Source organism: Choloepus didactylus, chromosome 21 (assembly GCF_015220235.1).
Source record: "Choloepus didactylus isolate mChoDid1 chromosome 21, mChoDid1.pri, whole genome shotgun sequence".
NCBI lineage: Eukaryota > Metazoa > Chordata > Mammalia > Pilosa > Megalonychidae > Choloepus > Choloepus didactylus.
The window spans coordinates 12,785,782-12,813,020 of NC_051327.1; the positions used below are offsets into that span (position 1 = coordinate 12,785,782).

General features: G+C 44.9%; 1 protein-coding gene across 2 annotated transcripts in view; it reads right to left on the minus strand.

Annotated features, from left to right (window-relative positions):
- AUTS2 (activator of transcription and developmental regulator AUTS2) overlaps nucleotides 1–27,239 on the minus strand; it is a 1,176,422-nt gene that overhangs the window by 74,319 nt on the left and 1,074,864 nt on the right. For both annotated transcript variants that reach the window (XM_037814365.1, XM_037814366.1), the window contains exon 6: nucleotides 13,927–13,978. In XM_037814365.1, the coding sequence (XP_037670293.1) occupies nucleotides 13,927–13,978 (52 nt within the window). The remainder of the gene's footprint in view (nucleotides 1–13,926; nucleotides 13,979–27,239) is intronic.

Consider the following 27,239-nt stretch of genomic DNA (forward strand, 5'->3'; position numbering starts at 1 on the left):
ACAGACCTATTCCCTGTCCAACAGAGTACACATTTTACCCAGTGCCTCTGCAGGTCATCCGAGCATTTACAAAAACCCTCCCTGCCAAAACGTTCTTCCTTGTATCTAGATCAGTGGTGGGTTGCATCTGAGAATCACCTGAGTATCATCTGTTAAAACACAGGTGGCTGGCTCCATCCCCAGAGTTTGATTTGGTAGGTCTGGCGTGGGGCACTGAGAGTTTGCATCTCGCCCAAGTTCCCAGGTGACGCTCACTTTGAGAATCCCTGGTCCAGACCCAATCCTGCAGCTGCATTCCATCGAATCCACTCACTTGATGGCAAGTTCCGTATCAGCAGGGTCTCTGCCTTTTCCGTATTTGTTGAGTATAGCCCTGTCCTCACCTCAAAAAGTTGGCACTGTGTTTCTGCAGTACTTTCTCAGATGAGCTCTGATGGAATAACAGAGAAGACACAGGGGTAGAAGGGTGGGGAAAGAGAGAGGGAGAGACAGAGAGTGCGGCGCGTTGGTTTTCAGGCCAGCTAGCTTTTTGCCACAAATGCCACCGGTCCCCAGCACGCCAGCAGCTGAGGGCCCCTCTCCACTGTCCTGCCCCGCCTTTCCCCCTCCCCATTCTAGGATGTCAGTTGTTCACCTGTATGGAAATGACAGCCACTTGTCACAGTCTACATGAGAGGCCTCACTTGCCATGGTAACTAGCAAGCCATTTCCAAAGCTGTCACTCTCGCATGTCAGCACAACCCACTATTCAAAGATGTGCTCTGACACAAACCAGGCAGCACGGTGACTGTCACTGCTGCGGACTCCTCTGTGCTCCGACACCCGTGGCAGCTGCTCGGCGCCCAGGGTTTGTCTTACCCAATTATTTGTTTGTCACTTGGAAGCCCTGGATGTCGAGCAGGTATTGTGGAGGTATTTTTGGCCTGATGCACAGCCGGAAAGCATAATGAGGCCCTCAGGTGAAGGTCTATTTTGTCAGTTAGGTGCTAGGATGATGTGCAGCTGAGAAGCTGAGTAGCAATTACGCTATTTGAATAAGATCAGATACCTGGCAGGATGCTGAGACGGCTCAGAAAGTCGGCCCTAACTTTAAAAATGCCAAAAAACCCTGGGAGTAGGCAGTTTCCAAGTTCCTCTTGGAGCTAACACAAAAGGAGGAGGGGAAGGCCGCTCAAAACCAGCTGACCTGAAGGTGCGCCCTGGGGGTGCGGTCTGGGCCAAACAGGGGTTGTTCAGTCAGGTATCAGTTACCCCTGGGGGGCAAAGCCAGCCGGGAACAGGAGAGCCTTTCTGGAGGCCGTTCTCTACCAGTTATCCCTAAGCTGCCTATTATGTCAGGAATGTCTACTTCCTACAGGAACAGAAAACAAGTTGATCTGATGTCCAGCATCGTGGTAAGGGGCCATTACATAGGGCAATGTGGCCCCCACAGACAACTGCAAAAACCAATCGCACAGAACTAAGTTTATAATTCAGTAGTCTACTCAAGCCACGGTGAAACACCACGCAGCAGTGATGCCCCCGCTCCCAGTCCAGAAGCTGTTTCCAAGGTCTGCCATGTCTCAGCAGTGATCTCCTTCCTTTTGACAGTTACCAATCCCAGGAAGTAAGGGAGATAGCCCAGAAAAGGATTTTCCTAAATAACACATGGTGGATTTGGTAACAATAAAATTCACACAGCTCTGCCTTAAATCTAGTCACAATTTTAGTATGTACCAACTCTTGGGTAATGCCAAGAGTCCCAAAATATAATTCCCTTTCTTGGCTCTAAAACAAGCTTATCCCCCAATAGATATGAGAAAGCTGTGAATAAAGCTAAAATCCAACTCACAGCAAGTATGTTATTGAGAGAGTGAAGTCGAGATCATCCTTGCAAGAAAGCAAAAGAAATGTGGAAGTCAGGTTGCTTCATTCTAGAGGGCCTAGATTCACTTTTGAAGAAGCAGAGCTCTGATGGACCACCTGGAGCAGGAAACTCTGGTGACAGCTAAAGACAGAGGGTGAGGTGGTGACATTCTCCCCATTATCTAGAACAGTCCATTCAAGCCTCATTTCAAGTTGCATTGGTAAAATGAGTCATCCCATAGAAACAGAAGCTGCCTAGCAGCTTTGCTCCTGGGGTGTCCTCAGGGAAGAGACTTTCTTTCTGTATCCAATCCCTGTCCCCACTCTCAGGTAACCTGTAGTCATGTCCCTGCCCGGGAAATGATGGATATGTACTCCAGAAGTCAAGTACAAAGGAACCCAGCCCGAAAGCACTTCTATATATAATGGGGCTTTACAAACATTTACTAAGCAGATAAACAGTTCTTTTAGCACCACCCTAGCTGTGGACAAACACAGGAGGCAGTTCCCTGCACTGTGATCCTTATTCTGGAGGTTAATACCTAACAGCTGGTATTCAAACAGTAACAGGGTAAACGGGACCCAAGGTATCCTTGTGGAGAGCTCACTCTTGCCCATCTCTTCTCTTCCCTCACCCCTGAGGCTCTTACCTCTAAAGATGCTTGCTTACAGAGCTGCAATCTCCTGAGGAGGAGAGAGGTGTACACAGTCCTATCCTTGCTCCCAAGTTCAGGACTTAAGTCATGGTGCTGGGCCACTACTCCTTTCAAATGCTAGCATTCACAGTGATTAGGGAAAATGTGTGCCTTCTGCACAGGCTTCAGGTTCCCAGAGGACCTAGAACACTTTTCCAAAGTAAACTTTGGCCTTTCCAACTGGAAAGGATCTTGGAGTCTATCCAACTTCCTCAAGTTACCAACGGTAAAGCCAAGGCAGACAGAGTGATTTTGCCTGAGGTTACAAGTAGCCCAGCTCAGACTTGAACCTGGGTATCCTATTTCTAAAAGCAGTGCTGACTGCAGTACATCCCATACTTAGCAAAAATTCCACCACCACCTCCTTGTAGTATGCCAACTTAGCAAAAACTTAAGCAATGAACAAAAGCTAACTGAAGAAACACGAAAAAAGGAGGCCCTCTGGATATGCTCTACAGAACTTTTACAAAGTTGCCAAGTCCCTTTGCGATAGCTTAATTTAACTAATTTAACAATAGCACTGATTTTTACAGTGAGCAACAAGTGGAGCAAATTTTGTGACTCTGATGGGTGACAATTTGCAGTCTGTTGAGAGCTGGTCTATTTCTGGTTTGCTCAGCTGCCTTAAATTGAGGGGCTCAATTGAGGGCTCAGCTTAGATCTGCTTTTCCTAAGAAAATCTTAAGGCTATGTTATTATTATTATTTTTATTGTTATTAAGTGGTCTCTTTGTCATGACACCATTTTAAAGTCTCCTTTCTCTTTGCATTCTAAAATATGTTTACACTTTTTGTTCTAGTAGTATGCTTAATGTGATCTGTTTATTGGTGTTTCTCCAAAGCCTAGAAGATTGCCTGACTCCAAGCAGGTGTTCAATAATGTGTTGAATTTAAGAATTAATTTCAATACGGTTTCTGCTTTCAGCCAATCAAAAGAAGAAATGGAATAAATATTGGCATGATTTATTTAACGGCTGACAAATCTGATTTCAGAAGAAGACTTCTTGTCAAAGCAAAGTTTACAGACAGATAGAGAAGCCTTAACAGCTCAGCCCAAGAAGTCCAGCAGACGACAGTCCACACTCGGAAAATCAAAAGTTGGTACAAAACAGGAGGAACGGTGTGGTTGGGCTTTTGGCAGGAGGAGCTTTCCTGTGGAAAAGCCTTTCCCCGGCTATACACAGATAATGAAAGTAGATGTAATCTTGGCTAAAATTAGGTTTTAGTGTTACTCTGCTGAGAGATGTGAAAGGTGATAGATAAGAGGGGGGAAATGTTTTCCAAGTGGCTTTTCAAGGCATCCAAATATAACCGCCTCCCACATCAGTCTATTAACAGGCACACTTGAGACATTTCCCTCTTCAAAAGGACTCTCAGAAAAGCAATAATGTGCTCTCAACCTCCTCCTTTATGACAGGGTTTACGAGGGTCAGAGAGGCAGAGCTGAACGCCCACAGACGAGCTTTTCTATTTAGCCCTCCCTGCCGCCTTCCTCCGCAGGGCCGTGGGGGCCGTGCTTATGTCACCAGGGCTAGGGAAATGCCCCTGCTTGATGATCCGAAGTCACTTCTAATAAAATCTGGCTGGAGTGTAAAGACCAGTCCATTTACGGGCACAGGAATGGGCTGGGGAGAGCAGAATATGGTCTTCTGAGAAGGCGAACAAATCAGAGAGGCCTAAAGTCGAGACCTGCAAGAAGACTGTGGCCACGCCTGCTCAGATAACAGTAGACATCCCGGGATATCAAAAAGCCCTGGACGGGAATCTCCATCACCACGGCAGAGCTCCCACCACCCTCCGTGGAAATTAAGATTCCATGGAGGGGTTGGTTCGTCTGGTTTGGGGGTCTCCACTGTGTCCTTCCATAGCACCTGGTTTCCCCCAATCCTAGTAGGTACAATCCGGTTTTGCGATGGCCTGTTTACTTCCCCGTGCCCCCTCAGGTAGGGCAGGGACCTTTGTTCTTTTAGTGACTGCTGCATCCCTAGGGCCTAACAAAGTATGGCTGTTGGGAACACATGCCTTGGAGTCCGCTGGACCCAGCTCCATCACTTACTAGTTGTGTGACCTTGGGCGATACTTACTTGATCTGAGCCCCCAAATTTCTGTATCTGAAAAACAGAGATAATAATACCACCTACCTGTAACAGTTAGTCTCAAGTAGTAATTGAGTTAATTATCTAGAGTGCTCAGAACAATACCTAGCAAAAAACAAGTCCTCAATAAACGCTAGCTAATAATATTTAGATTCAGTGTCCTCACCAATGAGGTAGAGACGCCATGTGTAAAAATTACATTACCTAAATCAAAGAGTTGCTGTGAAGATTAAATGAGATAACTTATGAAAAAAGCTTAGCCCAGTGTACAATTAGATAAAAATAAGGTATACTGTAGGCTAATCACTTTATATACATTATCATATTTAATCCTCACAACTTTATGAGATAGGTTGATCATTCCCATTTTACAGAAGGAAAAAAAGGTTATATAAGTGGCTCGAAATTCCACGGCTAGTAAGTGGAGGAGCTCGGATTCAAAATCGTTATCTGTGAATCCCAAATCCAAACCCCCCATTTTAAGTAATCACTACAGTGCGCATGACTTTGCAGTAAGGTTTTGGCACCTCTGGCAATCACGCTTTCTCAGATTAATTATGCAGGGTCTACACATCTGGCTTGGTCCCAACATTTATTCTTTGCAGGTCCTGGAAGTCATTTCTGCATTCTAGAGCAGCTTGACCACGAAAGCATCCAAGCCAGCAATAGACTACAGCAGATATAATAATGAAGTCAGTAGTTTCTTGGTAAACCTGACCTAACTTAAGCAAGTGGCTCTAAGCAAGTGGCTAGTAGTGAAGCAAGGCTGTCATAGAAAAGCCTATTGATTTTTACCACCAAGCTTATGCAAACCAAGCTCCCACCTGTCCCCCTTCCCCTGGCTGTTACCCAACCCCCCTTTCATTCATAGTATAAGAAATGCCTTTACAGGATGGACCTGGTGGAAGACTGCATTATTTGTTCTCTTTATCCAAGGCACGATCCTTGTTGCCTTGTGCTCCTCCCTGTGGGAGGAGTTTATTTTCCACTCCACTGACATCACTTGGTTCTGTAACTTGCCGTGGCCAATGAGATGGCTGAAAATGCCATATGCCACATGTGAGCTGAAAGTTTAAGTGGCATTCTGTGATTCTGCCTCTGTTCTTTTCCCTCTATGGTGATGACCACAACATGACGCAGACTCCTCCTTCAGCCTGGGCCCCAGAATAAACACGGGAGCTGTAGCTGATACCCAGTATGACAACTAATACCTTTGTTGTTCGTATGTAAGCCCTGAGCCATTCTGCTGATGCAGCATATTGTGCAAAAGCAGACCAACAATGACCCATGATGTGACCATGCTGTAGCCGGCCAGCAGAGCCCCACATCCAGTGCACTATTTGTAGTACTGAGTACACCCAAGAATGGTTTACAGTAGACAAGCACGCTGGGCATGGTGGCTTTCCACCCTAAGCCATCTCACTGGCAGAGTATGTATTTTTGAACTCTTGGATCTGCTGCATGCTAAGAGGCTTGCCCAAGGGGAAAATTGCACATAAGAACCTGAGTCTTCACAGTATTCCAAAAGGGACTGGCTCCTTGCATTCCTACTCCACCAGTTTCAGGGAGTGGTGAGAAATCATTTCTTCAAATACACACACACACACACACACACACACACACACACACACACACAATTCTTTTGTTTATCTTTGTTTTGAGAAATCATTTTTAAAAGGGGAATCAGTCCCCAGCCCCGAGGATCTGGGGGAAGGTGCGGATGTGTTGGACATCCTCACCTGGACTGGTGTTAATGTTGTCACAAACATTGGGACTGGCGGTTTGATGTGCTGAGCCCTCGAGCATGGGACTTGCCTTTATGAAGCTCGTTACTGCAAAGGAGAGGCTAAACTTGCATATAATTTGTACCTAAGAGTCTCCCCCTGAGTACCTCTTTGTTGCTCAGATGTGGCCCTCTCTCTCTCTAACTGAGCCACCTCGACAGGTGAACTCGCTGCCCTCCTCCCTACGTGGGACCCGACTCCCAGGGTTGTAAATCTCCCTGGCAATGCAGAATATGACACCCGGGGATGAATCTGGACCTGGCATTGTGGGACTGAGAGTATCTTCTTGACCAAAAGGGGGATGCAAAATGAGATGAAATAGTTTCAGTGGCTGAGAGATTTCAAATGGAGTCAAGAGGTCACTCTGGTGGACATTCTTATGCACTATATAGATAACACATTCTAGGTTTTAATGTACTGGAATAGCTAGAAGTAAATACCTGAAACTACCAAACTCCAACCCAGCAGTCTGGACTCCTGAAGACAATTATATAATAAAGTAGATTACAAGGGGTGACAGTATGATTGTGAAGACCTTGTGGATCACACCCCCTTTATCTAGTGTATGGATGAGTAGAAAAATGAGGATAAAAACTAAAGGAGAAATGGGGTGGGATGAGGGGGATGATTTGGGTGTTCTTTTTTCACTTTTATTTTTTATTCTTGTTCTGGTTCTTTCTGATGTAAGGAAAATGTTCAGAGATAGATTGTGGTGATGAACACATAACTATGTCATCATACTGTGGACAGTTGATTGTATACCATGAATGATTGTATGGTGTGTGAATGTATTTCAATAAAACTGAATTTAATTAAAAAAACAGGGGGCGGAATCAGTGGTGAAGACACTTACGGCCAGCTTTCTAGCTGAAGGTAAAATAAATCGCAAATACCATCTTACATATGGACCACCCTACATAATGAGGCCTTAGACTATACTCTTCCTGTAAGTCCAGGCAAGCTCAGCCAATTGTCAGAAGTCAAATGTATGGGGGCATGGGACAGGGTGGTGGTGGTGCTATGGGGACGTGTTACAGACCTCTGAATTCAGGCCCAGGATGCCCTTGGTGAATTCAAAGTGGATCTGAAATATGGAGCATTTTCCACTTTTTAAACCATAGCCTGGGCAAGCAGGTAAAATATTTCGATGACTGCTCCCAGCTCAATTTAAGGCAGCTGAGCAAAAGTTCAGGCACCATGAAATTAATAAAATCACTGTTGTAACACCCCCCCCCCCACCATAGTTTCAGGAATAAACTGGCAAAACTTCAAGATGCACAGAGCAGGTTAGCAGAGTGGGAATCAATCATTTTCTCCACTCAAGTTTTTTGACATTTCCTTATACAGCATATTTACTGGATTCATAATTTACCAAAGTTTGCCTCCTGAGCTGAGCATCACTGGGCTTTCTGAGTAATCGAGACAAATTCTGTTTGTTAAATAAATTCCAGGCAAGAAAGTATTTGACTTATGCCCAGGAAAGGAAAGAATTCTTATGTAAGCTGCAAAACAATAGAGTTTATCTTATCTGAGGAACTTATTGCCGCTTGCCTGTGTGTGTTTTACTGCCAAAATAAAATAAATTGAATCAGCTCACACATGATAACATGCTCTTTCCTAACTCATACTAATTGCTTGGCTAATTGATGTTTGTTGAACTTTCTCCATTTCATTGAGTGATTAGGTACAAAGCTAACAGTTGACATCTGTAGGCGCTTAACTGGCGTCTGTAATTACTGTTAATGTTAAATAATTGTTAGTTAATTGGAGTGGTAACTGACTGAATGGAATCCAGATTGTGAAGCAAAAAGGAACCTACTTAAATAAACATACATTTTCAGAGAAAACAACATTTTTCTGCAGTTGTCAGAAACTAGAAATAATCCAGAGGCCATGAGATAGCCATAAGGCTGCCCCCATGCAGGAAACTGCATCTGGGTTCAAACCCCAATGTGGGTTCAAACCCCAGTGTACTAGAAAGTGTTGTGAGTGAGGAGGCCCTTTGTCATTTAACTGTTCTCAATGATTCGATGCTTTTTATTTCAACTGTCTGTTGTGAATGTATCATACTTTCTGAGACAACCAAACATTACAACATTGGCTAAACAAAACATTAAATATGTATGTAATGGAAAGAGAGTCTGGTCCACATTCAAGCTTTTTTGCCCATATTGCAGAGTATGCACAAAATTCTTTTAGAGGACACCAATAATCACCCAACAAAGGAAGCGAAGGGCTTTTCATTGGGCTCAAAAGTAAAGTGAGTGGTGTCTACACATCTGACTCAAAGGCATTTATTTCCTAAAACCAAGAATCGGTTACACTGTAATCTGATTCAGAGTCAACAGGGCACAGAGGATCTGGGGATCTAGCCTTGGGTTTTATCTGGAGAATGGCAGCACTGCCTAAGTTCTATCCTGAAGACACCATCGAGATCAGTTCAGATGCTCAGTGCATCTTCCACCCTCTTCAGTACAATTCCAGTGATGGGTCCAGTATTTACTCGGATTTTCCCACCACACTCATCCACAAGTACACCAAAAGACCAGGCAGCAGCTGACTGAGGAATAACCAGAGGGAAACACCTTCTCACAATATGGAATAGCTTTAGATCTTTACTGGTGATTTAACAGTATAGGGCATCTGTTTCTAAAGATTCTCAAGGAATAATTCTACAAAACAAATTCTGTATGTAGGAGTCTGCTTCTATAGGAAGGTCAATTTCCATAAGAAAAGGAGCTGATTGCACGCTATTTGCGGTGCAGGGTAGGAGGACAAACTGAACCACTCAGAACTCCTTTGTCTCTCCTCAAGCACCAATTACCCTTCAATAGTATTTAATTCACACACCAGACATCTCTATCTCCTAAAAACCCAAGAAAACGCTCTGAAACGGTACAAAAAAAGGCCCAAAGAAGGAAAAATAAAGGAGTGACAGCTCAACTACCCCTTACCTAGGACATTAAATTGAGGACATTAAAAAAAGCCTGATTTGCAGTGCCTGAAATTGGCTCAGTTTACACTTCTGCACTTCGCGATGTGAATTACGTCATGTCTTCATCATGACTAAATGCGAGACACTAGCAGAAATCTTAAAATGGTCTCCATATGTTTCTTAAAAAGGGATTTTTAAACTCTAGACCAATTTTTTTTTTTTTTTAAAGAAAGCTATCCCACAGTCGACTGTATTATTTTCATTTGCATAAAAACAAGGGAGGGGGCTTTTTTCAAAGCCAATGGTGGCTTTGGTGGAAATAATGCCTACCTTTTTTGTCACCAAACCAAGGAATTCCCTCAAACCTAAGGAATGAGGTGATATCATCAACATCAAAGCATGTATTAGGTACCCAGGTACTTGATTTTTTCACACCAGCAATATCTCTGGGTTACTTGTTTCTCACCTCATCTCCTCAGATCTCAGGCAATTGTTTTAGCCAGTCTTTTTTTTTCTATGTTGCTGATAAAAATACCCAACAGCCTACTAGCATAAAGGCTGCTCCATCCGTCGCCTAATTCCCCTGGGTCTCACTGGAAAACAGTACAAAACCAACCCCAAGAAAAGGCAGGGTGCATTCCACTAGCAGCCCTGCTAGGGCCCAGAAGAGGAAAAGAGAACACAAAGTCGCCGCGAGTTCCACCTGGGGCTCGTGGGAGTGCCCACCAGGATTCCCACGGCTGCTCTGGGGGAGGTGACAGGGGTCCTGCCTTTGCCATTCACCTTTTAGGAGACACTGGGTTCTCAGAGCTGGAGGGAACAGAAATCGGTGGCCTCACTCCTCCCTGACCCCTTCAGAGATGGCCCATTTAGCAGATACACCTCTCAAAACAGCGAGCTCAAAGGGCCCTTTCCCTAGGAAAGAGATGGGGTGATAAAGTATGAGTTATATACTCCTCTGGGCCACCTGTTGTCTTCTGGAACTTGCCTTGGTTGGAGGATAGAGCCTGGAAAAGAAGGCTCTAAGGCAAGAAGGGGCAGGGATTCAGGGCCTTCTCTCTTCCCCTAACCTAGATCATGGGTGTCATGTAAACAGAGGGCTTCAGAGAACATGTTCTCCCTCCTCCCAGCCAGGGCTTCCCTCCCCCTCAGGAAGCTCTGTTCTGGAGCAACTTAAGAATTTAAAAGAGATCAATTATCTTGGTGGGGTGATCATATGCTGCAAAGAAATTCTCATTTTCTGCAGCTCTATCTATATATCAAAGGACCTAGAGGAGGTAGGACAGGTAACAAATATTGGCCATAATGAACTAGCTGGAAAATTCCTTTTAAGGTGAGATATGTCAGAATTGGGGGTACAAATCCTGAGGCATCTATAACAGACCAATTAAGTAGGGACGATAAGTTATTAGTCCATCTTTCTCTCTGTGTCTCTGTCTCACTGGGAAAATTAATTTTTTCTTTGGCAGATGGTTGAGTCACAAAGACAGATGGATTCATAAAATTCACATGAACGTCCTGTAAACATTTAAACACATAAAGATTAAATAAGGCAACCATGACCTTGATTACAGATAAACTTTTTTTTTAAGACTATAACCCTAAGCCTTACATGTGGAAGCTCAGCTTCCCACTTCTTTTAAAAGGCTCAATTTTCATTGGGCGTGTTGTGTGTACATATATGTAAATGTTGTTAAATTGTTTTAAAATGGGAAGTAAAAGGCACCAGAAGAAAGGGATCATTAGAACACCTAAACACAAAAATCTCATGAATTCTTTGTAAAATTGGATGCGCTATACAACACAAGGAAAGTCAAAATAAAATCAGTGAGCAGAAGTGATATATAACGTCTTCATCGTACCTGCTCTGTTTCAAGCGCCTCCCCGCCACCGGCCAATTAATTGTTTTATTCACACCAGAGATGTTGGCCCAGGACTAGGAGATGTTATTATGATTGAAAATCCTGACATAAAGAGGTTAAGTGACATATTCTGCCAGCCACCAGGCTCAGCAGCATCTCACCCGCAGCTTAAAGTCACGATTCTCTTACGGCCAGAACACTGTCAGCCTCCTGAGATGGAGAGGTGACATGGAGCTTTAAACATCTGGAGGTGGACAGATACACGTGTCATCTTCCCTGCTCTCTTGTTAGTCTGTTCAATAAGCTGAGGCTTTGAAGATTCTCCCAGTAGTGCTTGTTACCTGGTGTCAATTTGCCCTTTCTTACAATGCTTTTTATTGCTCTTGGCTAAGAATACTGGACAAAGACGGGAGACCTGACTTTGAGGCAGGCAGGGTGCTTGGTAGGAGAACTTGAACTTGAAGACCTTGTCACCATCCATCCAGTAAACACTGCCACCACCCGGAGTCAAAATAGCCCAGGAACCACAACCACAGTAGAGGCTCTTTGCACCTGTCTTGAAGCAATTATTGACATTATCGCTGTACAATGAGTCTCTTTTTGAAGTTGTTTTCCTGATATTTAGCAGTCTGAATACTAATCCCCTTAACAAAACTGTCCCCAATGCTTTCCCCCCTTCTTATTCCCCTTAATCTGTCTCTCAAGGGAGGAAGGGGTGGGGGGATGCTGGAGACAAGTCAGTCTACTCGGCAGCACCTGGATTTGCATTGATTCTGTCTCTTGTCATTCATGTTACCATCAGGAATTAGCATAAGGCATTAAGGGAAAACTCAGAGAAAAGAAAGGCCATTTTGATGGAAATAAGGGGCAAAGGAATAATCTGCCATCACCTAAAATGCTTATTTGTGTATGGTTTCCCAAGCAAAGCTTAGAAAAGCCTATGTTGGTTTTAGTGTACACAAAGAAACCTTAATCCTTTCAAGGCAACTAAATCACCCCAGAAAAGCAGCTCAGAAGAAAGGCACCCTGTCAGGGGGCTGACTATTCACAACCAAATAGATGCCACAAATCACACTCTGTAAGTAAACAAAAATAAGAATGTGGGAAATGTTTGACTGGAGAAGGGAAAGAACGGGTGAAGAGGCCGAGGGGTGATGAGACACTCGTCATCCATCACTCTCCATCCTCCCTGAAGGTGCGGGCAGCCAGAAGGCAGGCCCCAGAGCCCACTCTCATCCTGGGGCCTGGTCCCAGAAAGGGGAAACACATTCCAAAGCTTTTTCTAGCAAATTAACAAAGGAAGGATGCAGTCACTTGGGGCTGGAGGCCTTGGGGGTCACTGAAACACAGAAGACCTCCTTTTGGGGGCCTGTCCAACCTCTGTCTTCCCCTCCCCACCACCCCTTTTTCTCACATGGATACACCACTGTTTACCAATCCTCTTCCCTCATCAAAATGAGCAATAAACAATTATGCATTTTTACTCATGAGTACTGCATGCTATGAACTGCACATATCTTCTTTACTGGGCTTTTAGCATTATAGATAACAAATTTATACAAACTTTCAGTCCATCAAAAAATATGATGAAATATAAAAGCAGAATACTCCATTATGCAATAAAAAAGATAAAATTCAATAATGACAGTAATTCTGGGAATAACAGCAATCACATAAGCACATATACCTCAAGGGAACTCTAAACATAATGTACTATTTAAAACTGCAGTTAGTTCAAAATCTCAAATAATCTGGGAGCTCAACATAACTGCAGTTGGAAATGTGTTTTACTAACCATCTAACAAAAATGCCAGCAGAGGCAACTACAGACTGCAGAAGTGGTTTCAAATTTCGATTTATGAAGGCCCAACTCTTCAGGTGCTACCAAGTATCTCCAATGTAACACAGCGTGAGGTTACAACAGGAAGCACACATTCTGTGTTTAGCAATTATCATGCACCCCCTAAATTAGGTTCTACAGTGGGAGGAGAAAGGTAAAAGTTTATGTATAATGTATCCCTTTCAAATTATACACCTTCACAAGGCCAGTGATTAGTGACTCCACTAAGTTCCATTATTCCCAACAATACGGCTACAAATGAAAACTGCTCAGAAACCTATTGGCAATGATTTAAGGTAGCTTTTCCCTTAATGTACTGCGCTATCATTAGCCTCTCTTACGCCATATAGCTGTGTGGAAGAAATTAATGGATAGTGCATATTTAAATTTTGCCCTCTTGCTCATTTATTAACTTTACAGAAAGCCCGCTGCAGAGTAAGGCTTGGTTTATGACCATAATACTCATAAACATCCACTGGTTGGTTATCATCATCTGCAGTACAATCCAGCTATTAATAGTTCTCCAACCGCTGCGTAGTTGATAAGTAACAATAAAGTTAAGGCATTTTGAGAACTACTATTCTCCATTAAAAGCTTTCTACATTAAAGTAACATGGATAGAAGTGATTTCTTAGCCAAATTAGTTTAAATAAGTATTCAATGTATTCTTTTCAAATAAACTGTTCTTTTTCATACGTAACAAAAGCATACAGAGTCTGACTCAAGCAACAACACAAAATAATAACAGTAGCACCAGAATGAAAAGAGAAAGACAGCATTATGTTTTCTATTTTTTTCTTCCTTGGTAGCCACAATGAAACAAATATAAAAAACAGAAAGCCATTACTCAGAAGAAATACGGAGTCTTACCCTTGTTTACAATAACAGCGTTGAAGAGTTTTTCAGAGCTGGCATCAGATGCCTGAAAAACAAGAAGGGGAAAAAAAGGTGTCACTATTATTGTGTCATCCTTATTACTATTATTTTAAATCAATTTACTACATTTTAGAAAAGGAGCAATTTTCCCAAGTCATCCATAAGGTGGTGCTAGTTGACTGCATAAGAGAGACCTGCAGTGCAGCTAGCTATTTGCTGGGGGGGGGGGGGGGGGGGGATCTGATTTTTAAAATGTGTCCTTATTAGACATATTATCTGTGCAAAACATATTACTATGTGATGATACACAAAGCAATTCAGCTCATTCACATAATGATTTTGCAATTTCGTTGACAGATCATTATTTTGAAAATGGTACTTTTTTCATATTTGCAGACGTGCCTGTTTTTCAATTTTCTGTCATATACCAGAAATGCCTATTATTTAACTCTAAGCTTTCCTCGTTAAGAAGCACAACCAGAAATTAATTTGCCTGATGACTCCAAGATCTTTGGCCCTTACATTAACCAGGGCGACCTTGGTGTGGAGTAGACACACTGACCTGCCCCCAATCCCAACCACACTACATTTTATAAGCTTAATTTCCTTGGACCATTTCCTAGAGCTCATGTGTGCTCATTATTACAGTGGCTTCAGGACACTGAAATAAAACTGTTTAAACAGCAAGAATAAAGTTAATTTAAATTATACACTAATGTTCCAGAAAATAGACATGAAGTTGCTTTGGAGAAAAATGCTGTTACGTGTCAGAAGGACCAAATATTTCTGGAACTTGAAAAATACAATGAAGTACAAATTAAGCTCCCCCTCTATATAATTTGAAGACAGATGCCTCTGCATTTAAAGTTATGATTATGTTATAGTTACGCTGCTTTTGCCACTCAACCCTTGTAAGAAAACACTCCTCTTTCACACTTTATGCGTAGAGATGCATGTTTGACAAAACAAAGCATAGAATATTGGGTAAATATGGAAGAATTAAATATAGGAAAAAGGCAGAGGGAGGAATCTAAAGTACAGCTTATTCCGACTCTAGGGCTGGCTTTGGGGACAAAGAAGATATTCAATTTGGCCTTTCCATGTTATACTGATGAAAATGAAATATTCCCGTATTCTTGTGGAGGACATGTTCTAGTGCTCAATGCAAGTGATAGAGAAAATACATAAAATATTTTTATTATGACTATTCTTTGCTTTATTTCAAGCCTATCTTCTTACTGTAGGGTTCATTCAGAAGATTAACAGATCAAGAGAAAAATGAGTGGTTATGCAAAATAAGTATTGAACTGCATACATTTATTCATACAGTTTAAAATAAATCCTAGATAGATTTTTTTCTCTCCGATTTTGCAGGAATAATAAAAAAATAAGCCAAGGGCCTTCCTGACATCTTAAACGTTGATGAAATACAATAAATATTATAGTAGCTTTTCAAAAAAATAAACTGCCAAAAAAAGTATTGCATGGAAAGGAACAAACAAGTTATGGATTTAACAGATCCACAATATTGAATTAAACCCAAAATTACATGAACAGCATTGTTATACTAAAATATTAAGTGATATTTCTAGGAATGTGAGTTTCTAAGCTAAAAACTTGGAGAGATTTCACCATTTTTCAAAGAAAAAATGTCTTAATTCAAGTTGGAATGGCCGTGTTAAATTTACAGCTTAAAAAAATAAACTTGAGCTGATATTTTTTAAAGAAAAAATGTCTCTTTATGAGATCGTTTTACCAAACTGAAATAGTCCTTGAAAATCTGGGGATTACCTATTAAAGAATCTAAACGGTCCAAAGAAATACAGAAACAAAATATTGCATCCCAAATGCAAAAAGCATGGGTAGGGGAAGGAAATGGTTCCTGATTTAAGTTTTTATTTGCACTTGGGGTGTGTGTGTGTGTGTGTGTGTACCAGAAGCTGTGGGTGAGCAGCTCTTTCCTTCTGTCCTTCAGCCCCTCACTGTGGCTGCCACTTTTGTCAGCTGGCTACACCAGGTCTTCTCAAAGAGGCACCTAAGTGATCTTTCATCTGAACCAAACTTGAGAATGCGATTATTTTGATGTCAACCAGTACTTTATTAAGGAAATAATTCTGACAGGACGTTTGGAGAGGCTTAGGAGGATACCGCTAATGAAAGCTTTTTGTGCCATTTACTGATACATGTCACAAAGCCTGAAATGATGCCTCTTGTAATTGGGGGAGGGGAGTCTTAAAAAAGCTCCCTAGAAATAACACCCAAACCAAAACGACTGCAACGGGGGTTTCGCTAATGATAAAACGATTCAGGGTTCTTTCTTTCCCCCATCTAGGTGGTTAAAATGTGGCAGACCCACCGCCTGAAAAGCCAGAAAGGAGCTTCTTAGCCTAAGTCTTAAGTGAAACTACAAGAATATTTGCTTTTCCTCAATGAACTTTACTTCTCTTATGCTTTTAAAGGGTGTGTGCAAATTATTCGGCTCCCCGAATCTTAATCTTTGGGACGTTTTCTTTTTCATTGTTTTTATAAAGACAGACTACATTTCCTTCTATTACCTGGACCATATTCTTGGATGATTTTTTTTCTTTGTTTCTTTTAACCCGGAACGACTAATGGAAACGCAGTGAAGAGAGAAATTAGGGGAGCGGAGTTTTTCCAGCAAACCTCCGTCTTTTTCATCACGGAGGCTTTAAACGCTCAAGATCTTGCGATTTTACTCGCCATTTCGCTTCATGCTTTCTGTCCCCTTCCCCCGCCTCGCTCGGTGTTAGAGAGTGAGGGGGTGAAGTGACTAAATCTAAAAATTGATAGAAAACAAAGATCGCTTTTGGCTGCCTTTTATGGAAGGGGAGGCTTTTATTTTAACACTAAAAAAAATTACTAGAGGTCGTAGGCTGACGTTTAAAGAAAAGTTAAATTTAAGTCCAACACTGGAGGAAGGAATGCGGAGAATGAGAAAAACGAATGAAAGCCTTCGGTGCAGACAGGGATGGGACGCGGCCGCTTCTGCTCTCGTCCGCGCCCCCCGGGGCGGCCCTGCGCACCCGCACCGGCAGATGGAGGGACTTGGGAAGAAAAGAGAATCCTCCTCGAAACTTGGGCGCGAGTTCTTTCACCAACTGCCGATCCCGAGACCAAATCTCCTTCGCTTCCTCTGGCACCGCGTGCTGGCCTGGGCTCCCGACCTCGACGCGCAGGCGGCGAGCGATGCGCGACCCGCGACCCGGGGAACCAGCAGAGCAGCGCCCAGGCCCCTGGTCCAGGGTGGGGTGGGGGGCGCAGGCCGTGGGCCCGGGCCCGCGTCTGGCGGAGCCCCCCCCCCGGGTGGGCAGGCTCCAGGGCGGCCCCGGGGCCTCCGAGGCAGGACCGCGCAGCAGCCGGCCCGCGCCGCCGCTCTCCGGCTGAGCCCCGCCGGCCAAGGGAGGAAAGTACAAAGGCGGGCGACTCGGCCGCGCATGGAGGAAGGGCGAGAGGACGCGGGACGAAGGGGGGCGCGGGCGCGCCGAGCGGGAGGAGCCCGCCCCCGCCACCCCTACTCGCGGGCCCAGACGCCGCAACAAAAGACCCCCCCGGCCCCCGCCGCCTCCCTTCCGACAGCGGGCGGCGGGCAAGGGAACCGCGCCTACCGAGCTGGATTACCTGGTTGCAAAGGGTTAAGCGCTGTCAGCCCCAAGTTCATGGTTTGGTTCCTTAGCAGGGCTCACGATGGGGGAGCCCCGGAGTAAAAGGGAAAAGCCACCAAAACACGCGAAGAGAAAACGCCCAACTCCGATCGGGCTCCGTCTGCGAGCGACTCTCTCCTCCTTTCCTTCCCAAAGTCTGAAAGCGGATCCACGCGAACCAAATCCGTGCGAGAGCAGTTCCTCGCGGGCGGCCGAGGGCCAGCGCCGCGCGCGCACATCCAGCGCGGCCGAGGCGAGGCCGGGCGGCGGGCGGAGGGAGGGCGCCCCGGCCCCGCGCTCGCCGGCTTTCTCCTGGCGCTCCTGCGGCGCGCGGGGGCCGGGCGGGCGCGGCGGGGGCTAGCGCGGGAGCGTCCGGGGCAGGCGGACGAGGCGGAGAGGAGCGGCCCGAAGCCGCCGCCGCGGCGCGCAGAGCTAAGAGCGAGGCGGCGGCGACAGGACAAAGGAGACCATGTGCGGAGGGAGGGAGGAGGGAGAGGGAGGAGGCGGAGGAGGAGGGCGCTCCGCGGCGGCGGCGGTGGCTTCTCCCCGGCGATCGCCTCGGGCTCCCGATCGTCGGTGCCGCCTCTCCAGCAGCGCTTCGGGCTAACTGGTTCTCGTTCGGCTGCCGCCGCCGAGGCGCTGGACAGAGACGCGTCAGGAGTCTTTATTTTTTTTTTGCCGATCTCGCAGGCCCGCGGCGCGGGAGGCGCTACTGCGGCCGGGACGCCGGGCGGGCTGCGCGGGGCTGGCGGCGCCTCCTGGCCGGAGCTCGCAGGCGGGCGGGCGAGCGCCCGGCTGGCTCGGCTCCGGCCCGCGCTCCGCTCGCGGGCGCCTGCCTTTCCCGCTGGCTCACGGCTCAAGTGAACTCCATCGGCGGCGGCCACCGGGACGCGCCTCCAGCTCGCCGGCGCCGCGAACTCCCTGCCTGGACGCGGGGCAGGAGGGGGCGGCGGCGCGGGGGGCCCCTTGCTCCGGACTTCGCTCCCCGACTGCGCCGAGCGCGCCTCCTCCAGACGCTCGCAGCTCTCGGAGCAGGACTTCCTCGTCGAGCCCGGGCTGCCGGTGCCGCCGGCCCTCCTCCGCCCCGCCCCGCGCGCCCCGCCCCGCGCGGCCCCTCCTCTCGGCCCCGGCGCCGGGTCGGCCCCGCGGGGGCGCAGTCTCCCGGCGCGACATCGACAGCTGTCGCTCCCCTACCCCACCCCCGCGGCTCGGGCTCTTGGTCCCCACGGATGCTTCCCCGCGGGCGGGCGCAGCGGGAACGGCAGGGCTCCGCGCCCTCCCGGCAGTTGCCGCTTTTAAGACTGCGCCGCGGAGCAGCAGGCCCGCAGCCTGGGGTCGAACTGCGACTAGGCCAGTCGCAACTGCAGAGAGCTGCCTCTCCCGGCGGGGTGGGAGGGCTAAATGCTAAAGGCATGAATGGAAAAGGCCTGACGCATAGTAGGTGCTCGATAAATAATTACATTGTTGAAAATGGAGGGGGGCTGCTCAAAACCTCGGTATTAGAACGAAAAGGTCGTCGTCAAACCTGCATCCTCCCTCTAGTCAGAGACTGGGCGCAGTTTACTAGGTCTTACGGATAACTGAGTGCCTGGCCACTGACAAATCCGCCTTCCCCTCCCTCTCCCTGACTACTGCAAATCCATTAACGTTTGTACTCTGCACATCCACAAGAGTGAAACTGGTTGGTTCTCCTGGCGTCCGTCAGAAGTGAGGAAAGGATCAGAGCAATGCCAAAGCCTGGGAGCCTCGTTAAATGGGCATAATTACATGCTATTTATCATCACTGTGCCCCCGCCAGAGCCCAGCGCAGGGCCTTGCACCCGGGGCTGAAGGAGAACAAACATGGCCTCCAGTGGATTCCCCTGAGCAACCCACTCTGTTCAGCCTGGAGGGACCCCTCAGCAGAATTCAGGCTTCCTTACACACTATCCTAACCAGAGAGACCCTGAAAAGGCCCTAGGCCATGCATGGAGTGAGGATACCCTCTACAAACATCTGGAGTTTTAATTCCCCACACCCACAGCTGGGTGGGGTCCCTCCTTGATGCAACAGGAAAAGTTGCCTCAGAAACCAGGGAGCAAGAGCACGCAGGGCCTAGGCTGCACCGGGGAGGGTTCTAGGCTAGAGCCAGCACACTTGAGTGGAGTCGGAGGGAAGCTGGCAGTTCCTGATTTCTCTCCCACTGCCACTGTTACCTGGATCGCGGCTGGGGAAGAGAAGAGAGGAACCCGGCTTCAGAGAGGTACTATGCACCATACAGATGACATGGAGACTGGTTTAAAGCAAAGATATCCGTTCCTAAGCTCTTTAGAGTCGCACATCTAGCACTGTCTGATTCCATTGCACTCTTGAAAAATCTCTCAAGGCAAAAAAAATAAAAGGTGTGCTTGCTGTATGGCTTTTTTTTTTTTCCCCTTTAACCCCCATATAAGATTAATTTTGGAAATAAGAGGCCCTTTTTCTCTATAGCCCCACCTCCTGATTGGCAACACTCTGGTGTTTATAACTTTTTAAAAAAGATTAGTTATAGAGAATGATTTTTCTCTACCCCCACCCCCAGAGAAGTTAGAAGAAAAGGTGCCTCAGAAGGTGTAAGTTTGGATTTGGACTTTCCAATTGCTTATAGATGTCATAAAACCCAGCTCAGGCCTTCAAACTAGGGGGCATTCATTCTGACGCTGTTTTTACAATACCAAGATAGCTCAAAGGCAAACATTAAAATTTCAAGAAAACATTAAAATGTTGTTTCTTTTGGAGCAATCAAAATGGGATGGTTTCTTGGTCTTGTTGCTATAATAAAATCAATGTTCCGGGGGAGAAACTGCCCTAGCTCCTGCCAGGTACCTTCCAGGGTAAAAAGAGACTCACAAAAGTGTGGACAACTTAGCTGACCGACTAAAATGTAGCCTTCTAGAACGCTTTGTCAGGCAGTGTTTCTGACACTTATCATGCCTTGCATTTGATTGTCATCTCACATTATCAGGGATTAGGCCTCAGATCAAGCCTGGGACAGTTCTGGTGCACCCCTGAATCCTGATGATCTGTAATCAGGAGGAACCTGGAGACATCAACGGAAGGCAACCTCTGCACGCTGCATCCATTCTCAGCCCCCAGCTACCCTCACCCTGTTGCACTGCTTCATCTCCTTATCTCTCACAAGAGACATGCATGAGTCTGTTCTGACTGGTTTCCAAGTTGCGCTGCTCCCCTTCCTTTCTGGAAGGGTGGGGAGGTCAATGTCGAAATTTGAGGGGATGGGGTGCACGACATTATCAGGACTAGGAAGGCCTGGGCAATCCACAAACTGGGTGATTAGATCCCGGTCAGAGATCTGACTTTCAAGAATCAGTTAGATTCATTATGGTTTTTTTCAACCCCCCTTGGGAAACTTAGCTTCCCTTTATCGGAATTTTAATCTGAAGATTACAAAGCCAAAGTCTGGAGCACATCATCACGCCTGTTATACTCAGGAGTTTTAAGATACTAGATGCATTCTTCACATCACCCTCAGCCTCTGCACCAGATCTAGGAAGAGTAAGTCTTACAAAGTGGGAACTGTAACAGGAAGCAAATAGCAAGAACGTAGACTCAACAGCCTTTCCAGTTATAGCTGAATCATTTCATATTTCAGAAACAAAAACAAGTTTTAATATCTGACTGAATACTCGCGCCAGGTTTATGGATTAATGAATTAAAAGTTTAAAAAAAAAAGAAAGAAACAAAAGCAAGCCAACTAAATGGAGTCTTCTTTGTCGAATTTCAAAAGATCTCTGAAGATAAACTAGGTTTAACAACTATTAGAAGTTCTTCTAAATCAACCTAACATGGCAAAATTTGAAAGCTTAAAATGAGAGATGTGATTCAGTTGGGGACTGCAAATTACCAGACTTAGAAGCAACATATTCTGATCAGATATTCCATACAAATTCTGCTCTTCTTTGAGCATTTTATACAAAGAAAGATTATTAATTTCATGGTGTTCCTCCTCATAAATATAATGAACTTCAAGCCTCCCCCCCAACAAAGCACGTTCCGGGAGATTCTTGAGGTGGTTTCAACGAAGAGGGAAGCCTTTACAAAAACATCTTAAAGTCTTTGATTTTAAATTATATAGTTTAAAAAGACCACTAAAGGGGAGTCACATGAGTTCTATCTCCAACTAGCCTTGGGAAAGAAAGAACCTTGCCTGGCTTATTTCTGTGTCTCCAGGTGACTCGATTCTTTTCAAATTCTAAAGTTCTTTGTGCTCTGAAAATCCAAGTTTCTCTCGGTTCTGCAGGTAGAGGATAAGATTTGGAACTCGAGAACCAGGCATCAGGATGGAATTATGGCCTGGCCATTTCTGAGCCATGAGGCCTTAGGCAAACCTCCTCACTCTCTGTGCCTCAGTTTCCTCATCTGTAAAATGAGATGACAACAGTACCTCCCTCATAGGGCTGTTGTCAGTAACAGTGACTGGAATTTAGTAAGTGGGATTTATGCTTTGGCTTTTGTGATTAAATGCGTATTTTGTTTACTGTGGAGAATAAAATAAAAGTGTATTCTGGTATGGCTGCAATCCCATGGCTATGCCTTCTACTGGACCACTATAATAATAAAAATAACCACATGAACATCAGAAATGACACCAACACCAAAAAGAAGTGATGGTGGTTTGCGCCATCTCTACTAGAGAGTCACACACTACAAAGAATCCCTCAGGCTGGGTTTAGAGGCTGGATATTCGGTGGCCTGGGTAACAACACAGCTGGAGGGAGCTTCTTGATTGATTATCAAGTCCAACCTTGAATCGGTTAAGAGTTCACCAAGCCTTAAGATGAGATCAGTCCCCTAATAGCCAAGGCTTCTTCTTCTTAAAACAGACAATAGTGCGTATCGCAATTATGCCATTTTGATACGCTGAATTGTAATCTATAGTTAAAGAGACCCACAATTTTGCCTATGACTGTAAAAATGGCACTTTACTATCTACTTGTGAGGATATAATGCCATTCTATTCTCCGTGATATGCTTCTTTCTGAACCTACCTGGTTTCTTATTAATGTAATTCACATTTTGGAATCTCTTTACACCTCATGTGCCCAGTACAGTACTAGAAGACCCAGCTCAATGATATACATGGCAGAGAAAATACTTGGCTGAGATTTCTCCCACATGCTGGTATAAGGCTGGAGGCACCTAAGTGTCTGGGTAGCTGGTAAAGTGAAGGGGTGACTCGGGGCAGAGAAGAACTACTGGGAAGGCCAGAAGGACCTGCGTTTTGACTCACACATGCTGCCCTTTACCCTAGCTGTTGACCAAAAGTCCTAGCTAGTGTTGTACACCTGAGTCACCAGGTTGCCCACTAACAGGAAGCAGGACCCTGCCCAGTTGCCAAGGTTGTTTTGTGTCTCACCTCTGCTAATTCCTCACGTTTTGCCTTCCGTGCTGTCTAGCCCAGGAATTGAAATTCTTTCTAGGTCCGAGGAATTCCTCCTGTGTAGGCCAGTTCATTTTCCACTAAAGGTTATGATTTCCTCCTTTAGTGATACACGGCTAGTCAACCCCAGGGGCCCACAGACCCCTCTGCACCATGCGCTCTACCCCTTCTGAATGGGCAATTTTTTAAAATGAAAGCTTCATTACTTATCACTCAGAAAGGCGGTTGCAATAGCTCATGTTCTTACTGCTGTAAAGCACAAACCTCTACCATTATATGCCTGCATTGCTACAGTTGATCATGGGGCTGCAACAAGAGGGAAGTAAATAAACTGAACTGGGTTAGTTTATGATGTGTACTATGGAGATGCAGGGGGGAATAAATATTTTCCAAATGCAGAAGTGAAAAAAAAAAAAAAAAGTGTTTGACTTTCAAACTTCCCAGTGTACTATAAACTACGAAGGGAAAAAAAGTGAAAAAAAAATCATAAAATATATCTTACTTAACCACCAAGTCTACATTAAAATATTAATACTCAGAATCTGACAATCCCACAAAGAAAGGCAATGAAAATAAAAATAAATTCAATTCCCTGCTCCTGTCACACAATTGTCTGTGGGTTGCTTATCTTCCTTCTTACAGAAGTGCAGAAAATGAGAACTCTAAGATCTGCCTGACCGTCCTGGGCCTGCCGTCCTGGTTCTTACCTGCACTTTGTTAACTGCCCTATTAAACTATTTAATATTAATGGATGCTTGTAATCTGGGGTCTACAGCATTTGCTGTGGAGTCTACGCTTCTTGAGGACACGTGCTCACCCTTTCTTAGTTACCTGTTCAAATCTCTAGCACCTAGTTCTCCTCACTACTTCCACTGGAAAATGGGAGTGGGGAGGAAATTAAAATGAAAAACATGTACAAAATATCTGCGTGAGCTAAAAAGATGGATCAATGAAGCACAAAATGTGTAAATAAGTTATTGAAGATGACAAAGTGCTAAACTGAGGAAAATAAAGTGTTAAAACTGAAAAGAAGATGCTTCTGGTGAGGAGTCTCCTTTACTTGCCTTTGCATAAATTATCCCAGCATCAGATTCTTAAGCCAGCTTATTGGGTTTAAAAATTCATGGTCTCTGGCCTAGTGGCTAGGAATGTGGGCTTGAAGTTAGAAGGACCTATGTTTATTTGAATTCAGTCTCTATCAAGATAGCTGTTGATCTTGAGGAGTGACTTAATTTTCCTAAGCCTTCTTTTCCTCATCTGTAAAATGGAGCTAATGGTAGAATTGAACTCTGGCACAGTGTTGTAAGCATTAAATGAAATAATATGGTACAATCATTAGAGCAGTGCTTGGTGCACAGCAACTACTCAATAAACATGTGTTGCTGTGCGTTTTATACCGGAGAGCCTGGTTGGGAAGGCTTTGCAACTGGCACCAGCCATTTCTCTGTTTGGGGAGCAACTAGGAGGTAGTTGGTCTAGTGGCTAAACACTTAGCCATTGATGATAGAACTACTGGGTTCAAATCCTGCCTCACCCACACTCTCCTTTATTAGCTATGTTATGCCCTCCAACTGTGTGAGGGTTAAATGAATTAATATGGGGAAAGCTCTTGCGGCACCATTTCATCTTCATCGTTAGTTTTAAGTCACCTAGGAGTAGATAGTCTTTGTTTCGGGAAGATTGACTTACAGTGGACCCCTTGGTTGTCTAAAACAACGTTGTCCAGCACCCACTCCTCTAAGGAGAGAGCAGTAAAAAAATCCTTTAGGTGGCTGGACCAAGGTGGCCTTGCCCGTCCTCTTTGCTGGACTGAAATAGCTGCAAGTTCTGTTGGCAGGTAGGGGCCCAGAGAGGTGTGTGCTTTCAGGGAAGGAGGACTGGGTGGTGGGGAGATGGTGCCGAGGCTGGAGCTTACTCAGGCAACAGGGGCTGCTACTGCTCCCACGTACAAATTAAGAACCGTAGCCATGGGCTCCCAGGCATGGGCACAGCGCTCGAGAAAGCTGGCCCGACAAGGAAGGGAGCCCCTGCAGCCTCAGGTAGGGATGCAACTGTCTGTGTTTCAACAGATGTGTTCAAACAACTGCTTCGGGAAATCAGGGGCTCCTGGTGAACTGATCATATTTCCAGTTCTCTCTTTAAGAGGCATTTTAGTCACTTTGGACTGAAGGAGTGCCTCAAAATTTCAATAATTCAGGACACAGAAAGGGGCCTGTGCCAGTTTGAAAGTATTATGTCCCTCAAAACACCATTATCTTTGATGCAATCTTGTGTGGTCAGAGTATTCGTGTTGATTAGATTGTAATGCTTTGATTGAGTGTTTCCATGGAGATGTGACTCACCCAACTGTAGGTGATAACGCTGATTAGATCATTTCCATGGAGGCGTGGCCCCACCCATTCAGCGTGGGCCTTGATTAGTTCACTGAAGCCCTACAAAAGCTCAGATAGAAGGAGCGAGCTTGCTACAGCCAAGAGGGACACTTTGAAGAACACACAGGAGCTGAGAGAGGAGCTGCAGCTTACAGAGACATTTTGGAGATGGCCTTTGAAAGCAGACTTTTGCTCCAGAGGACCTAAGAAAGGACAAACACCCCAAGAGCAACTGAGAGTGATATTTTTGAGGAGCTGCAGCCTAGAGAGGAACATCTGGGAGAAAGCCGTTTTGAAACCAGAACTCTGGAGCAGACGCCAGCCACGTGCCTTCCCAGCTAACAGAGGTTTTCCGGATGCCACTGGCCATCCTCCAGTGAAGGTACCCCCTTACCTTGGACACTTTATGGCCTTAAGACTGTAACTTTGTAACCAAATAAACCCTCTTTATAAAAGCCAATCCATTTCTGATATTTTGCTTAACGGCAGCATTAGCAAACCGGAACAGGGCCCTTGAAGCCACAGATGCTTAAAGAATTAATATGAATATTAAAAGAGGTATTACCTTATTTGGGTCCCCCAAGATGGTAAACAAGTCATGCCAAGTACATTATTATAATTTCAGTTAAGTTTTGTACTGAGGAAAAACTATTTCTCTGTGTCTGGTTTGAGGAACCTCGTTTCTAGGTTTGGTTTTTCCCAGGGAAAGACCGTTGCTCTTCTAAGAGTGGGTCAGGCTCAAAATATGACTCTCATCTTCATTTCAGTACCTTGAAATGGAAGGGAGAGAGAAATCAACTAATGAACTAGCGAATCCTAGACCAGGAAAAGGACATGGGCCATTAATTGTATGTGATGGTGCCATTTACTGGTTCGAAGTTTCAGCCTCTGATACAGATGCTGCTGTACATGTCTATAGTAGCATAGATTTTCCAAAAAGAAAGTTCATAATTATACCATTTGCTCCTACACCAATCTTGTGAGGGAAACAGAATGATGGCTATTTTCCTCCATGTCTGATGAGGAAATTGATACAGAGAGTACAGAAAGCCCTTTGGAAGGAAATGAGCCAGGATTATATCATGGTTCTAACAAGTATGCCAGAACCTTCTCCACTGTATCATATGCCACTGTCCACATTGCTGGTAATTCTTGAATCCTCATTCCTGTGGCCAAACATGATATTTCATAGACTGTCAGCACTGAAATATGTTAGTTTTAAATCTAAGTCAAAATAAAGTCTCATGCTCAAAATTGAGAGATGCTTCAAGATCCCAAGGCCATGGCAAAGCTGTCTTTAAGCCATGTGAATACTACTAGGATATATGAGGAGTTGATCTTCATAGGTTTTGTAGTTTGAAAGGTTATTGACATCCCATATTAAGGTAATTTGCAAAAGTGATGTGAGCAATGGTGGCCAACTGCATGTCAGTATATCTTTCCCTACAACTTTCTTTCAAAGTTTTGCTATCCTTTTCGGGCAATATGTTATCTCAAACTATTATTCATCTTCAGGATACTGGATATTTTATTCCTGCATCCATACTAATACACATTTGTCTAACAAAGCTTTTATTTTTAGCTTCATGATGGAGTATTCTGGTGGTTCAAATATTTACTTGCAGGAATTTTGGTTGTTGGGCAAGAACAAAACATTTGCTTCTACTGTTTTGGTAAAGCCTATAGTTCCTGGCATTCAGGTAGGCAGCCAGGGTGTCACAGAATTTCCTTGGCTTAATTTTCCTGGAAGCTTTCTTATTGATCACTCTTTTTGATTTTTCACTCTTGTTTGGCCTGAGTTTTTCTTCCTGCCCTTTTTACAACTATCAGAATGGAGTGGGAATCTCTAATATA